Source organism: Puma concolor, chromosome A3 (assembly GCF_028749965.1).
Source record: "Puma concolor isolate L17-30 chromosome A3, mPumCon1.1.hap2, whole genome shotgun sequence".
Lineage (NCBI taxonomy): Eukaryota > Metazoa > Chordata > Mammalia > Carnivora > Felidae > Puma > Puma concolor.
The window spans coordinates 60358711-60371828 of NC_141669.1; the positions used below are offsets into that span (position 1 = coordinate 60358711).

General features: G+C 33.6%; 1 protein-coding gene across 11 annotated transcripts in view; it reads right to left on the reverse strand.

The window, feature by feature from the left end:
• EHBP1 (EH domain binding protein 1) overlaps positions 1 to 13118 on the reverse strand; it is a 375689-nt gene that overhangs the window by 194384 nt on the left and 168187 nt on the right. For 10 of the 11 annotated variants that reach the window (XM_086701008.1, XM_086701007.1, XM_086701009.1 and 7 more), the window contains 2 exons: positions 5794 to 5975; positions 2976 to 3115 (listed from right to left, as the gene is read on the reverse strand). In XM_086701008.1, the coding sequence (XP_086557134.1) occupies positions 2976 to 3115; positions 5794 to 5975 (322 nt within the window). Of the gene's footprint in view, positions 1 to 2975; positions 3116 to 4602; positions 5767 to 5793; positions 5976 to 13118 lie in introns of those variants that run through there. The other variant, XM_086701017.1, reaches the window with a different exon arrangement.

Below are 13118 nucleotides of genomic sequence, written 5' to 3' on the forward strand. Positions count from 1 at the left end.
TGGCACCTTGATCTCAGACTTCCAGTCTCCAAAACTGTGGGAAATAAATTTAAGTTGCTTATAAACTACCCATCCAAGGTATTTTGTTATAGCAGCCCCAACAGACTAAGACAATAAAATCTGATTATAATTGTTTTCATTATATCTATAATTTACTCAAAAATAATGTCCTTTCTTTCCCTTTCGATAATAGCAAAGAACTTCCGACATACTGTTACCACCTTTTTTCCCCATTACTGTGATCAAAGTAGTACAACATTGCTCAAAACAATTATAAAACTGTGGGGTTTTAAATTTTCCTATTTATGGTACTAGGGCCTAATTGAGATTTGGTTTTAATCAAAAGTCATTCACAAAGAACAAACCATATTCTCCATTTAAAAGATCAAATTATATCTCACAGCAGTTATAAACATTCATGCTGCAAGAAAATGTCTGCATTTGTAAATAGTACAGTAGTAGCCTAAGGGATAGAAAGGTCAAGCTTAAGAGGGAGTGGGCATGAAAGGTTTCTCAGAGTATGTGTCAATATTATTAAAATTTAAAGGATAAGTAAAAAGTCATTGGTGGCAGTAGAGAAAGGTTACTGACTTACCCTTCCTGAAGTACTTCAGCCACCGAAATAAAACAAAGAACTCAAAGATAGGAAAGACAGGGCATTTTAAAAAGTATCATATAATTGTTGCTGAAATGATTATAAACATAATGCAGGGGCGCCTGGGTGGCTCAGTGGGTTGAGTGTCCGACTTTGGCTCACGTCATGATCTCGTGGTTTGTGGGTTCGAGCCCCGTGTCAGGCTCTGTGCTGACAGCTCAGAGCCTGGAGCCTGCTTCAGATCCTGTGTCTCCCCCTCTCTCTTCCCCTCCCATGCTCATGCCCTGTCTCTCTCTGTCTCTCAGTAATAAATAAAAGTTAAAAAAAAAAAAAATTTAACTTAATGCAAATGTCTGCATTTATTATTGAAAGAAGAACCCCAAAATTTACTCAAATAAAAATAACAGCTGGGAGGGGTTTAAATAAAAAAAAAATATTGACTCTCTCATCTTACATGAGGTGAGTCAATACGTTCTGTTTTATTTATTTATTTTAAATATTTTATTTTTAAGTAATCTCTATACTTAACGTGGGGCTCAAACTCACAACCCTGAGATCAAGGGTCACTTGCTCAACTGACTTAGCCAGCCAAGCACAACTGTTTTATTTTTAATGTTGGTAGAGAAATACAGGTTCATTCATTTATCTGTCTGGCTTTTTTATCTTAGATGATAGTAGACTAAAATGATAACAGAATGTATAGCTTCCAAATAACTCTATTTAAAAATGCTTAAATAAAGAACATTTGAGAATGGTAAATTTTAAGGTGTGAATGGAAAAAAATAATAAGAAAATTCCCAAATAAAAGGATAAAGTAATGTAAGTGAAATTAAGTATGCAGTTATCAAAAAAATGTAACTATTAAGGGCAAAGAATATAAAGATAGATAAACCAAATACTGTTTATAAGAGAAGTACTTAATACAGGTTAAAAATAAAGTGATAAATACACTAGGAAAATACAAATATAAAGAAAGCATGAGTTAAAATATCAACACCAGACAAAATTTCATGGCAAGAGGCATAAAGTGGGGCAGACTGATCAAATTACAACCCATAATGAAACTATTAGAAAATTAATTTTTATGCACTAAAGAATTTAGCATTGAAGTTCTTAGTATTTCAAAGATGAACTACACAAAAAGAATAAGACTATAAATAACTAAATAATATAAATTTAAAGTTTGGCCTAATAAATACATGCTGAATCCAACAAATAGAAAATATATATAAAAAGATACTTAAAAGAAAATTTACAAAAATAGATCATGTATCTAGACTACAAAGAAAAAAACCCTCACTCATATGAAATTGAAATTTGAAAGGCTTCAGCATCTTATTTAAATAAAATTAAACTGGTAACTAACTAAAAATAAAAAAAGTCCATGATAAAACCCACTCTCCTAAACAACCCTTGAGTTAATTAAGAAATCAAAACAGCAATCATAAATTAGAAATTAATAATTTATAAAATTTACACAGGACAAAACATACACCTTTGCATATAAGTCTAATCAATTCCTTATAATAAACTTCTAGAAGTGGAGTGAAAGTGAACATCACTAGAATTGAGAAAGTCAAGAAAGTTTTTGGCTAAGGAGTTAAATGTGTCATATGATCAATGGAAATTCCCCATATAACAGTAAGAGTTGAGGCTAAGCCAAGAGATGACTGCCAAAGTGCCCTATGAATTTGGAAACATATCACCTAGATGATAGAAGTGTAGGGATCTCATTACAGAAATTTAGGACACTTCATTAGCTGAAAGGAATATGTACACAGCGCTTGATTCTCACTCCAATAATAAAGGTATGACATCAATTCCTTAAGGTGATAGATTATCAATAAATATTTATTGCCCAATCAATACAAAAGATTCTAAATATTTAATCATCTTAAGTAGTTTGACAAAGCCAGCTATAAGGAATACTTGCATGGAATCTTCTAGATATAAGGATACATGAGATATATACAAATCCAAACCAAAGAATGTGCACATAATTTATGTGAATAAATGTACATGAGCTAGGAAACAGTAACCAATGCATTTTGTCATGCCACCCTTAAGGCAGATCTTTACTTATAAGAAGGTTCATCCATACAATGACATAAGAAGTGTGAACATATTTAGGACACTTTATACTATAATCAGGAGTTCCAGTAAAGTTTTATGCTTTCTTGACTAAGCTTGGACTTCATTTTAAATTGTGAAAATCTGTTATTAATCATCAGCACATAAAGTTTTCAGAGAGCTAAATGGCATATTAAAAGGCTTACGGAAGAAAAAATACTCTAGCAGCATTCTTTTTTCCTGGAAAACTGAGTTTTCAACTTCTCAAGAAAAAAAGATAAACTTTTAGCTTAATGCTAATAAAACCAACCTGTAATTTTTGCTGCCTTTTCCTCTTGGTTCACTCGGTTCTCATCATCTTCTTCATTATCTTCTTCAAAGTCATCTAAATTGCCGATGTCAGCCTGCTTCATACTCATCAAACTAGCCAAACTTTGCATGTCTTCATCCCTACATCAATGATTTCAAATTTAATACACAGTTCATTAAATGACATTGTTTGAAAAAAGTTTAAGAAAATAATAATATAGTCTTTTTTCTAAATATTAATGAGCCCTTTTAAATAGTTGTACAAGACTACTGAAAAACCTAAATAGTCATATTCATTAATTTTTAAATGGCATGTTTAATCAGTAAAAAGCAAACTAGATTAAAAACTAACTAGTTAGGAGTTAGTTTAACTCTTTGCTGCCATCTATGGAAGACTAAAATTTTCTTCACAGGATTAAAGTGTGGGTTCCTAATCATTAAGTCTGGAAATAAAAACTTGTTTCATAAAACAGTGAGATAGTTTGCAAATCAATAAGATCTAGACTTTAAAATATTCAAGTTTTCAAAATAAATTAGAATAGAAATTCTTAATCTGAAATCCATGAACCCTTTTGGTTTTGTGGGTAGGAGGAAAAAGAAATGGTAAACCACTGTAAATTTATACGTAAATCTTATTTAAATGTGCATTTTTCTCAAAGGGGCCATAACTCCCCAAAAGTGAAGGAACTACTGGAACAGCACTTTTTTTTTCAATATATGAAATTTATTGTCAAATTGGTTTCCATACAACACCCAGTGCTCATCCCAAAAGATGCCCTCCTCAGTACCCATCACCCACCCCCCATCAACCCTCAGTTTTGGAACAGCATTTTTAAAAATTACAAAATGAAAAATGACCTGGATTGACTATAAGTTAAATACCATATACTGGATAAAATGTAAAAATGTTTTTTATCTTGAAGTATTTTAAATATAAGTATGTAAAGTTTACCTTACTCTAAACAAATCAAATAATGAAGTTTTCCTGAAATATCATTTTCACCTTAAATTTCAAATAAACTACCGTGAGTAAAACACATTTCTAACACATTACATGCAAACTAAATTTCAATCTGATATTCTTCCCTAAAATTCAGAATTTCAAATTAAGATACTGTTTCCCATGTTCTAACTACAATAAAATAAAAACAAAACAAGAAAACTCTTTTGTAAAGAAATGTTTGTTAACATTCACTTATTTTCTAAATATAGTACAACTATGCAGACTAAACTGGTTTTTGAAATTCTTTGCATTTTATCTCATGTAAGCCTACAGTTGACATAACCATTTCCCCTTTTAAAAATAAATTTAGTGATATCAAGTCTGCATGAACAAAAAAAGTTGTATTACCTTATATGAATGCTATACAAATTGCTCACCTGTCAATGAGGGATAATTTTAAGATCTACCATTACTCTTGAAATGTTAACTTGCTTAATTTTACCTCTGTAATTTCCTCATACTTTAACCTTGAACATTTTTCTCTATGAAAGGTTAGGAGGCAAGGAGTGTGGAGGCAGAGAGGGAGTTTAGGGTGTTTTAAGAGAAATTTCCACTGGAATTGAGACATTTGGTTTGACTGAATTTCCCAGATTCTCCCAGGGATGGATGGTGCTGATTCACTTACTGCTTCTGCCCAGTGGAAAGGAGTCCACATTCAAAGGATCTTCTCTGATTTTGTTTTCTCTTTTCTTCCTGTGTTTTCTTTCCTTTCATTATGGCTTGAACTTCAGGGTAAGATCTTTATTTTTAGGTTCTCAGTATTTAAGTCTAAAATTTAAGGTCCTGAGATGAAAGACTGATTGCTTCCATTCTGCACTGTCCCTCTGCCACACTCACTCAAAAGCCAACTTTCCAGAGATGAGGCTTACAGTTATCTACCAAGTCATTTGCTGCCCTGTAGATGAGTGCCAAACATCTCATTTTGACTGACGCACAGAATCCAGTCTAATCAGTCAAGTAGACATGGCCAAATATAGTAACCACATTCCACTGGCTCAAATACATTTAGAACTATGATTCAGATTGGATCGAAATGTTCATAGCTAGCTTCCTTCTCTCACCTTTCAAATCCAGGCTTAGAATTTCCATTTCTTCCCTCCCTGATCTTCCTCTCCAAGTAAGTACTAACCCTTTCATTACACCCCAAACATACACTCATCCTTGACTTGAATGTATGCAACAAGCATGGTAAATGTTACATTTTTCCTGTTCCAGCCATGTTTTCCTCATTTTATACAGTTAGAATTTTACACTTAGGAGATCAGAACTGGTGTAGGAATTACCTTTGTGCAATGCCTATTCAGTACTTACGAAGTGATTGCTTAAAAGGATAATTATATAGAAAATTGTACTTTGCTATACAACTTTTGGAAGGCCGGGCCAAAGAACATGAATTGGTAAAAGTCCCTTTAGCTCTTTCATCCCTCTTATCCTGAACTTTTCATCTTGGGTTCCTCTTATATCTCAGCTGCATCAAACAGCTCTACAAACTGAACTGTCTGTACTTCAGAGTACAACTACTTACACTAAAGACAATTAATGCAAAACAAACATGGATGGCACCCTATAATACACAATTTAAAATTTGTAACTTGTTATAATATCACTTTTATATTATTGTTCATTCTCTAGAGTCAAGAGACTATATACACCAAGGAGTTCATTTAATTCAGCCTCTGAAACAAAGAATGGCAAGAATGACTGGTATGCAGTAGGATATTCTCAACTGTTGCCAGTCTACTAAGTCAAAAGCTGTTTACATACAGTTTTTAAACACACTGTGAAGCAGCTTGTCTTTTTGACAAAAGAAACTTACGTGGCTTTTCCTTCCCGAAGGAAAATGCAAGATAATGAAAACTGGAGAGTGGCAGATACAACTTTTTTAGACAATGGCTTGAATTTTAACTTGACATCAGTCTGAGTTGGCATAGGGCTTGCATACTGTTTCATGTTGATGCTGCTAGTAGCCAGAGCTTTCCTTCGACCAGAAGGGGATTCCTGGAAGATAAAATATAATTTGGAATTTTGGAGTTATTTATTTTACACCCAAATATTTTAAAACACTATTTAAATAACATGATTAAATAACAATTGAAACTTCCTTCCCCAATGTATTCCTGTAACACAATATTGAAATAAAATTGTGATGAAGTTATATTGCAACTTTTACATCTTTAAATAAGGCAGACATAAATTGGAGAGAGCTGGCCGAGGTAGAAATAAACTAAAACAACTCTAAATATGTCAGAAAAGGGAAAGCAAGGAATGGAAACTAGGACAGAAAGCCTCCAGAATTCCTCTAAAAAGAGGATAGAACACAGAGATAGGTATCAAAAGTACTCGACAACTGTTTTCCTTCCTTTCATTCTATTTAATGTAATTAATGGTATTTCTCCTTTTTGAATGCCTACCATTTTTATAGAACTTCCAGCCTCTGTGGCATTGTGTCTCGTTTTTACTACAGTATCTGAGTTCTATCTATCCTCTAATCTGAGACTTATTTCTTCCTAGGGCCTTTTTTGATCACTCCACTCCACAGTTCTCTCTCCCTCCCTTAAGATCACATATATCAAGGAAGAAACCGTTGGTTTCTCTGATGCTATGTCTGTGGCAGACACTGCCAAGCGATTCTAGCAGGTCTCAAAATTCTCCAAACAGAGACTACCAATTCATCAGAAATGAATACAAAATAACACCTATTTGCTATCAAGCGTACTTAACATTCTAGAAATAAGCTATCTCATTTCAAAATTATCCTTAATAGAATAATAGCCTAGGAGAACAGTGAAAACAAAACAGCAAAATAATGATTGGGCATTACCTATGTATAAACACGTTGTTGATTCAAGAGAGATATGAAGATGATTAAGACATAATCCCTTACTACGTGTTCTAATGGCAAGGGAACATTTTAGATGAGGATAATTTGTAAATAAAGTAAACCAGAGTTCATATGACATCATTAATGTAAACCAGAGGTCATACACCAGCATTCCTTAGGATTTACTGGTTTGGAGTTCAGATCTAAAATAAGGCCTAATTTTCAAGCTGTGTGACCCTGAGTAAGTAAACAAGCCTCACTAAACATCCCTATAAAATAAGGAGACTAAACAGAAATCCATTTAAGCTCTACAATGGTTTTCTATAAAATTATTCAATTTTCCAACCAAGGCTGGAAAAACTACCATTAACCTTTGAATTATTACTTAATAAATCTTTATTTTATTTGTCTTCTGATTGACAAACCTGCCTAAAATAAAGATATACTAATTTAATCAAAACATTAAGCCAGCCTCTTAGAAAAAAATTGACATTTCTGCCAGCAGGACAAGTAAAAAATGTAATGTAGCATCCCTAAAGAATACCTTGTTTTAAAATGTGGTCTTATCTGTCAGATTATGCACAGCAATATTATACAGAGCTATTAGTGCATGTAGATACCTTATGAATGAATTTCAAAAATGCATCAAGCACTTGAGAAGGATTTAAGCCCTCTCAGAAGAAATACTTAAGAATATGCAAATACCCTCAATTGAATCAAGTTGAACAGATGTGACTATCCCAAACAATACAAGTGTTCTTTCCCTGGTCGCTACTGTCAATCAAAGAATAAGATTAAGGTCCAAGGTTCTGACAATGTGCAAAATGAAAAAGTATGATCAGGTAGTATCAATTTATTACACTGATATGAACAATAATCTCTTATTGTACCTTTAGAATAGCTAACAACTTTTACATATAATATAGGATTTAAAGCCTCTGTTTTGGAAGCATGACATACAAACTGCCACACATTATTTTCAGATTTTTTAAACAAATCTGTTTCACAAAGTATGACATTAATCCCCTAATAATAATTATTTTTTATAACCAAATAAACTATAAAAATTAAGGTAACTTGGAAACGAGCATAATTTTGAAAGCTCAATTTAAGGATAATTGCTATAAAATCTAGAGTTCTGACGATTAACAAATTCATTTTTTAGATAAAAATTTTGTAGAAGGGTTTTCTGCTGAACTCAAGCAGTTTTTAACTTTTTGGTATATCAGTCTCTGAAACAACAGAAAATAAAAGCTACTAAATTCTAACCATATTTAGTTGTACCACTTTAAGTATTTACTTGCTCAGCAACAATGAAAACAGCCCTTTGTAAGGTCTGGACAGGTGAGCAGAACAGTCTTTTGAGTCTACAATATCCATTTCTATTGTTAACGCAGGATCTCACTACAGTCTGTGCTGGGAAAAGAGGTCTGAACTGTATTGCTAGTAATTCTCCACCAAGCTCCCACATTGTTTTCCTCTTTAAGGATCTTTCACAGCTCTACCTCAGCTCCATGAATCTCCACTTTTTACAACCGAGTCTAAGTCTTTACCAGCCCACAAGTGATATCACCGCTATCATCAGTTCTATAAAGAGGAATGAAATAAGCGATTGCAGTGTGAGACGAGCGTGTCTTTTGCATCTTATAGTCCTTCCACAAAGGAGTAGGGGCCAGCCAGGCAGAGAGAATTTAGAATTACTCTTACTGCTGCCAGAGTCCTAATGCTATTTCATGTCAGGCAAGGTACAGAAGGGAACAGAAATGAGAGAAAAAATAGTAAAAGGAATTTTAAGAGAAAGAAAGAACAATGACAAAGTCAGTGAGTGTTCATATATATGTAAGACTAAGTTTCTGTCTCTTGGCCTACGTTCATACATGTTTGTATGTGAATCTGACAATATTTGAGGAATTACTTCAAAACTCCTAAAGCCAAAGTTAACTTTAGTGTTTACTAAAAAACAAAAATAAAAGTAAGAGAGCTTTAGACAATTTAGATGACTGGATCCTATCCCCAGAGATCTTAAATTAGCAAAACCAGAGATAGGCTCAGGAATCTGCTACATTTCTAAAAATAATATGTACCTCCCTTCTCTACTTCCAGCCCACCCCTCCCACACACTCACCACTACTACCAGGTGATTCTAATCCACTTAATCTAAAATCACACTTTCAGAAATACTTCCCCTCAGAAAGTTCTTACATAATATAATCATTTTTGCTTAAGAAATATCACTTTCATTTTTCCTAAGTGTTCTCTGTTATAAAAACGACTTAGCCTATATATTTCCATTTCTTTGAAATCCAGCCTATTGTAGTTGCCATTAGGCAAGCCTGCATTTGAATGTAACACCAGCATTTATTCATTGGTTAATCTCTGGCCCATTTCTTCATGTATCTGAGAGCCTTAGTTTCACACTGTCAGATTGACAAATATTTTTTTTTAATTTTTTTTAATGTTTATCTTTATTTTTGAGACAGAGTGAGACAGAGAGAGACAGAGCATGAGCAGGGGAGGGGCAGAGAGAGAGGGAGACACAGAATCCGAAGCAGTCTCCAGGCTCTGAGCTGTCAGCACAGAGCCTGACGTGGGGCTCGAACTCACAGACCGTGAGATCATGACCTGAGCCGAAGTCAGACGCTCAAGTGACTGAGCCACCCAGGCGCCCCAGATTGACAAATATTTTTAAAAGCTGGACAATACCAAGTGATGATAAAAATGGGGAACAATGCAAACAAACTCTCTTACACTGCAGGAGAAAGTTCTAACTGATATAGCTGCTTTGGAAAGCAAGTTGACATTACCTTGTAAAGTGGAACACATGCATATCTTACAACTCAGCAATAATATCCATCTTAGATACATGTCCTGGAGAAACTCTCATAACAATATACTAAAATATCTAGTAGAGTTTTTAGCATACGGTAGGTACTTAATAAATAGTATTTATTGTTAATATTTATTGACCACTTGACCTGATTTATTACACTAATATTACAAGTAATCCTTCCTGGATCACCAATCTTGAAATTAGGAAAATAAATAAACATAACTCAATGCAGGATGTTTAAAGTAATGCAGCTATGGGAGCACCTGAGTGGTTCAGTCAGTTAAGCATCCGACTTTGGCCTAGGTCATGATCTAGCGATTCCCAAGTTTGAGCCCTACGTCAGGCTCAGTGCTGACAGCTCAGAGCCTGGAACCTGTTTCAGATTCTATGTTTCCCTCTCTCTCTCTCTGTCCCTCCCCCACTTGCTCTCTCTCTCTCCTCTCTCTCTCTCTCTCTCTCAAAAACAAACAGTAAAAAGAAAATTTAAGTAAGGCAGTTATGTTACTAAAATCTATGCATTGACCCTCAACATTCTTACCAGACCTAAAACAAATTCTCCACTTCAATGTGCACCCTCATTCAGGTGATAACCATACGAGCAATAGGTGAATACATGTTTTCTCTGTATAGCTTAAAAGGGAAAAAATTTATAATGACTTTATTTAAAAAAAAGTTTTTTTAAATGTTTATTTTTGAGACAGAGAAAGACAGAGCATGAACGGGGGAGGGTCAGAGAGAGAGGGAGACACAGAATCTGAAGCAGGCTCTGAGCTGTCAGCACAGAGCCCAACGCGGGGCTTGAACTCACGGACCGTGAGATCATGACCTGAGCCGAAGTCGGACGCTTAACCCACTGAGCCACCCAGGCGCCCCTATAATGACTTTATTAGTAAAGAATGAACTGATTATAAAAAAAATAAATACAGTTTTGTAAGATTCGGGACTTCTTTATAACTATTTTTAAACATTATAGATTTTACCAAAAAAGCATGTATCTAATCTTGCCACTTCCCCAAACCCCACCCAAACTAACAACAACAGGTATATAACATAATGGTAGCAAGCAAGTTAATTAAATTTAGTTAAATTTAGTTTATTCTTTTTTTCATATCATAAGAATTTGGAGAGAATATCTCTTGTCCAAATTATTCAAGTTAGGGTCTTCTTACAGAATAGTTCATAGTACGATGTTTCATTTATTATGGATCCCAAGATTAATATAATACCTCTCCTATTAAAATATTTGACAGACTTCCTCTACCTATTAAAATGTCACATAAAATAAACCACAAGCTAGAAATTGAACGCTTTCTCCTATATACAAGGATAGGGGGATGTGGGGAAACACTACTTTGATTTTATGATTTTTCAGAGTTTTATTAAACAAAATGTTCTAAAAAGATTGTCATGCACTAATACTTTAATTAAACTTAATGGCAATGTTGATTTTTTACAATTGTGAAATACATTATAGATACTGAAGTATAAAACACAGAAGTACTATTTTAATGACTAATAAAATGAACATCCTGTACCACCATCCAGCTAAAGAAATAGAACACTACTATGTCCTCTCCTGAATTGCCTCCCTTTCCTTCCATCATCCAGAGATGATTACCACCTTGAATTTTGGATTACTTCTTCTCTCCTCTTCTCCAAAAAAGAATACTACTTATGTATGCAACCCTAAAGAACATGTTGCTGATGAATGGATAAACAAGATGTGGTATATCTATACCACAGAATATTAGCCTTAAGAGGTATGAAATTCTGATACATGATACATCATGGATGAAACTTGAGGACATTATGCTAAGTGAAATAAGCCAGACACAAAAGGTCAAATACTGTTATGATTCCTCTTATATGAGGAATACGCAAATATACAGTGACAGAAAGTAGAGTAGATATTACCAGGCGTGGGAGAAGGGGACACGGAGAGTTATTGTCTAATGGATACAGAGTTTCTATTTGGTATAATGAAAACAATCTTGAAACAGATAGTGGTGAAGGGTACAACACTGTGAGTGTACTTAATGCGACAGAACTAGCTGCACACTTAAAAATGTTTTAAAAAGTAAGTTTTGTTTGTAGATTTTATCACAATAAAAAGTCAAAAAAGAATATAGTGTCTAGTTTTACATATTTCTTAACTTGATACAATGAAATAACATTAACATTTTTGTGATGTGTTTCTTATGTTCAACATCGAGTTCTCATCATGATTCTGACTAGGTATTGTAAAGAGGGTCATTCCTATATTATTCTCGATCTTAAAAGGGAATGCTTCTGATTTTTCATCCTAAAATACGTATCCTATAGGTTTACTTTTTCTTCTTTCAAAAATATTACTCTTTATAAAATTAAGTTCTCTTATGACTTTGAGGTTTTAAATCTACTTCTAATTTTATTTTTACATATAGGTGTTAAACTTTTATCACTTTAAAAAATATTTTGGGATAACTTAAGATCTTTTAAACCCTTAACTTATTAATGTGATAATTTAATAGATTTTCTAAAATTAAAGCAACTCCACATTCCTGGAAAAAATCCAAAGTTATCTGAGCTTGTTTTCTTTTAGAGAAGGTTTCTAATTACAGATATAATTTCTTTAATGATTATAGAAGTATTCAGGTGTTTTGTGTCTCCCAATGTCAATTTGGATAAGTATTTTCCCCCTTGGAATTTACACATTTCATCCAAGACTTCAAATTTAGTGACATAAAACATTTTAAAATCTTCTTATTATTTTAATTTCTGCAAAATCTATAGTTTTGTACTTTTTACACTCCCAATACCATTAGTGTCTGCTCTTTTTTGTTTCTAGATAATTCTTGCTAGAAACTGTCAATTTCCTTGGGCTTTCCCAATCAACAACTTTTGGCTTTGTTGATCCTTTCTAGTATGTTTTCTATTTTAGTAGTTTACGCTCATTTTTTACTATTTCCTTCCTCCTAGTTCCCTCAGGTATATTTTAACTCCTGAATTCTGAGCATTTCTTCTTTCCTGATCTAAGCATTTAGGACTATATATTTCTCTAACTACTATTTTAACTATACCTCACACTTTATTATTAATTATTTTGTTATCTTGTATTTAAATATTTTCTACTTTTTCATTACAAGTTCTTTGACTCATGTTTAGAACCTTTTTCCAACTATATGGAGTTTTTCTACTTTCTTGTTTTTATGTTTATTTATTTATTTATTTAGAGAGCGAGCACAAGCGGGAGAGGGCAGAAAGAAGAAGAGAGAGAATCCCAAGCAGGTTCTGCGTGATCAGCCCAGAGCTTGATGCAGGGCTTGAACTCACAAACTGCGAGATCATGACCTGAGCCGAGATCAAGAGTCGGATGTTTAATTGACTTAACTGCACCCCTCTACTTATCCCCTCTACTTATCTTTATGTAATAGATTACATTTCATTGATTTGGGGGTCACAGAATAGGATCTACTTAATTTCAATCCTTCAAAATGTATTGAGGCAAGTT